The 3872-nt window shown below is 45.0% G+C and overlaps 1 protein-coding gene across 3 annotated transcripts; it reads right to left on the reverse strand.

Moving 5' to 3' along the window:
* Positions 1–673: 673 nt before the first annotated feature.
* On the reverse strand, positions 674–2941 carry LOC148018462 (plastid-lipid-associated protein 6, chloroplastic-like). Of its 3 annotated transcripts, XM_087661445.1 has the most exons (5): positions 2498–2941; positions 1744–2001; positions 1307–1433; positions 868–1101; positions 674–738 (listed from the first exon to the last, which is right to left on the reverse strand). In XM_087661445.1, the coding sequence occupies exons 1-4, from the start codon at positions 2930–2932 to the stop codon at positions 884–886; spliced, it is 1038 nt and encodes a 345-aa protein (XP_087517571.1). In that variant the 5' UTR covers positions 2933–2941; the 3' UTR covers positions 674–738; positions 868–883. The 3 variants fall into 3 exon arrangements, with proteins under 3 accessions (XP_087517571.1, XP_087517572.1, XP_087517570.1); XM_087661446.1 differs by having other exon boundaries at positions 674–1101; positions 1307–1376; XM_087661444.1 differs by having other exon boundaries at positions 674–1101.
* Between the last annotated feature and the right edge of the window lie 931 nt (positions 2942–3872).

Raw genomic sequence — 3872 nt, forward strand, 5'->3', positions numbered from 1 at the left:
CATGTTGCCACGCTCTGTTTGCATCATCCTGCCCCAAATTCCTGTGTTAGGCATCCATTCGAACCATCGCTGCTGCCTCAGCTTCTCAACAGATTCTGCACTAAGCCTTGGTGGTTTGTTGTACTCAGGAATTATTTAGAAGGACGAGATTTCCTCAGAGAATAAATAGCATGGACGAGATTATGCTTTTCCATTCTTTATTGCTTGATACGATCGATCTTGTTACAACAGATTTGATGAGCTCTCGATTTGAAACTAGATCTTTAAATTACTGGTTTAGGCCGGAAGGAAGAACTGTTCCAAAGCTGTCATTAGTTTCCTTCTAAACTCATTATGAGTTGGTCGCCTAGTGGATGTGAGCAACCTTACAAATGTAATTCTTTCCCAAGTTCTAAAGAAATGGGACAACGACGATCAATAAACCTTCCTAAGGGCGACTTCATGTCAATCTCTTCCATCTTGCCAAGCACTTCTCAGGTATGTTCCGATAAATCGAAAACCTTCAGGCCCCCATATTCCTCCTCGCAAGCTTAATTAGCATGCAATTCATGCAGCAACTGTTTCTACTACAATGCACAAGGATAATGCTGCGAGCGGCTACTTTGTAGACCACCCCAAAAGAATCTTAACCACTATATCCGTTATACTTATTTGAGGGGCCGAATCACAAGGCTAATAGAACATGCTATCCTCCCTCGCAAAAGCTTCGATACGAGATTACATCTTCCGGAAGCAAACCTGAAAGTCATGGATATCAGCAAATGTTTGGGGCAGCACAAATGTGGGCGCAACGTTGAAAAAGATACAGCTCGGGAAATATTCAATCCGCAATCTGTCCAGTCAGTTTACAAGGGAGGCGGGGATGACCTTCAGAGACAACCAGTCAGCAAGCAAGAAAGATCCTGAGCTCTCCTCTGTCACCTCTGCTAATTCGCAAGCTTCTGTCCAGATAGGTGACCTGAAAGATTCCGCTGCGCAAACTCGTAGGAGGCCTTAAGATTTCAGGCAATTGTGGCAGCTGGACGGGTGGAACTTGGGATAATCCGCTTGAAATAAACCTAGCCGAAGTCTTCTGGAAGGTTATTTTGATCTGGGAGTTTCCTGCATTTCCAAACCAGAGATGATAAATAGCAAGCATGCGAATAGTAAGGGTGACAAATGAAGAAGCCCCAACATATTTACAAAAAGAAAAAGGTTTGTGTTTCTTGGATGATTTTGAAGGCCTTTACAAATGCTCTCAGTTCATAAATGGGTAAAGGAAGAAGGAGAAAGGCTTAAGTTCCAGAACTGAAGAGAGGAGACTGACCAATGAACTCAAAACTGTGAGCTAAAGTAGCTTCCACAGCCACAGTTGGGAAGGGCCAGGCCAGCGCAATCTGCAACTCCACAATGTTGTCCAGTTCTTGAGCAACCAAATCAATCCGTTGGTAAACCTGTTGCAAATTCTTTCTTATAGAGGTCTTAATTCTATGGAAAAGTATCAGATTGCCAATTATAGGAGAGAGGAGGGATTCTTACTCATACAATTCCACCAAAACCTGTTGTAAACTTTTACTTCTAGAACAACCCTTTCAATGTGATGATTATTGGTCTACCTCCAATCGAGTATCAAATTGCAAAGTGGAGAGAGAAGGGATTCATCTCTTGCAAACTCTCTACTTATGAAAGTCCTAATTCAATGAAAGGGACAAGCATGATCATTGATCTACCTCCGATCAAAACATACGGGATACATGTACATACATTTCCCAAGGTGAATGGTGATTGCCGACTCAATGGGGGCCCTGGGCGCATTCCACCCAGGCTTCTCCCTTTAGCAAAGGCGCTACTGTAAATGAGGCGCCACCTCCCCTGCAACAGCTCCTGCTGCTGCTGCTCTTCTAACGAACTTTCAAGCTCCTTGCTCCTCAGCGTATCCTCCAACCCCTTTGCCACCTCATCCACTGCTTGCACATCGCTCTCTCCAGCCAGCAGTCCGCGGTCTAGACAAGCAACTACGCTCTGCACACAAAAGAGTTCAACTGTTGCTGAATTTATTTTGTCCTTTTAGTTCTAACAGACGTCGAATTGTTGCTTACCCGTTACTTAATTCACACATGGTTATCCTTTCTGATCTAATTCACGATAAGTACGAGTCGTTTTCTCTTGTGTGACTGACTGCACGCCAGTGACGTCAACATCATGATCTCCTGCAAGAGAGCCCGCATCATACCTAGGTGGGTGATCGCCCATTCCCTACTGTAACAGGCTCCATCCTGCAAGAGAGCCCACACCATACCTAGGTGGGTGGTAACAGGCTCCATCATGCAATAGCTCCCCCACCCCTACTCGAACAGGCTAAGTATGTCTTGCAGAAGCTCAAGGCTCATGATGTTGTCGGAGTTCTCAGAGTTTGAGAATGGAGGTTTGTATGCGGGAAAAGCATCTCTCAACTTCCCGCAATGTAAGCCCTACACAGATGCTTATCATTATCTCGTCTGGAAAACGAATCCCTTACCAGTAATCGCAGCTTCAAGTCTGTACCATCGTCCTTGGAGGGCATGGGGGCTGTCAATGGTATATTTGCTTCGTCAACAGCAGCTCGAGTTGGCCGGAATCTGCCTCTGGATTTTATTGAATGGAGCCTCACGGTATGATCGTTTGGTGGCCTCTCAACGCACAAAAGCTCTTCACTCCGCCTGGTCAGAAGGGTAACAGCAAGCGGCCGAGGCCTACGACTCACAGGAGGACAATAGTACCGCTCCTCCCCGTTGAATCCAGCGAGCAGCTGCACGGAATTATAGAAACAGCAACAGGCGCTTCCCTCAACACGAACACGAGACGTACCCATCATCGCGTTTCTCGGTGGTGTTGGGTCTTGGAGCTGTGCGAACCATCCATGTGTATGGTTCCGACTCCCGAGAGGCGGTGGTTCAATTGACTCCACCGTCATCGCATACGAGTCCCATTTCAATGCAAAAGCATAGAATTATTATAGATGTCATTAAAAGAAGGAAATATCTTTAGAGTCTGGACACGCGCACATCAAAATTGACCTATACGAGCCAACTAAGTTGATAAAATAGCTTTGTGGCTTATGTACTTGATTTGACATGGCCTCCATAAAGACCGGAACTTATTTTAGTGAACAGAGTACCCTAAAAACTGATGGGTACTCCATTCCCTTGCTAAAGTAAAGATGTTGCGGTGTGCATTCATTGGTTCACATTCATCTTCTCTGTCCTCCGCTCAACTTTCTCTCTCCTCAAATTTACGCTCGCTTTCTCTCTTTAGCCTGCCTATTTCAAGGCAAGTGATTATGCATAGTCTTCTGTTTTACATGCACATGGAGGGGATGCCTGCGCTTGACAAGTCAAACACCTAAGTCAATAGACATAGGCATGTCTCGGCTTTTAGGTTTACTCCACAAAACAAAAGCACCTATCAATTGGCTTATTCATCAACAAGCTATAGCTCAATTGGTAGGGGTGGGTGGGTGAGTTGGGGAAGGTCTTCAGATCAATGCCCCTCAACTCCACAACTTCACGGATTGTTATCCTTCAGGATGATGGCCCCTCTCGAGGTTCAAGCGATGTTCGGATCTCTTATAAAAATGCCATCACAGTACAAAAAAATTACTTATTTGGCATTGAGGCAATCCATTGAATGAGAGGGAGGGACCACATCAACCAATTGTCCTCGTCCATGTCCTTGTCCCAGTCATATAGCATCCACTAAGGATGAACATGGCATGTATTAGATTAGATGGCCTAGATTGCAAGCTCATTGTAAGTCCATTGGCTTGCATTTAAAGAATCTTTAAAGGTCTAGCATTTGTGTTTTGGATCATCTCAACTTGCATGCTTGGTTGCCTCTATTACACTTTGGACCAA

The sequence above is a fragment of the Lygodium microphyllum genome, chromosome 21, assembly GCF_053477565.2.
Source record: "Lygodium microphyllum isolate KBCC chromosome 21, Lygodium_microphyllum_v1.1.10, whole genome shotgun sequence".
Lineage (NCBI taxonomy): Eukaryota > Viridiplantae > Streptophyta > Polypodiopsida > Schizaeales > Lygodiaceae > Lygodium > Lygodium microphyllum.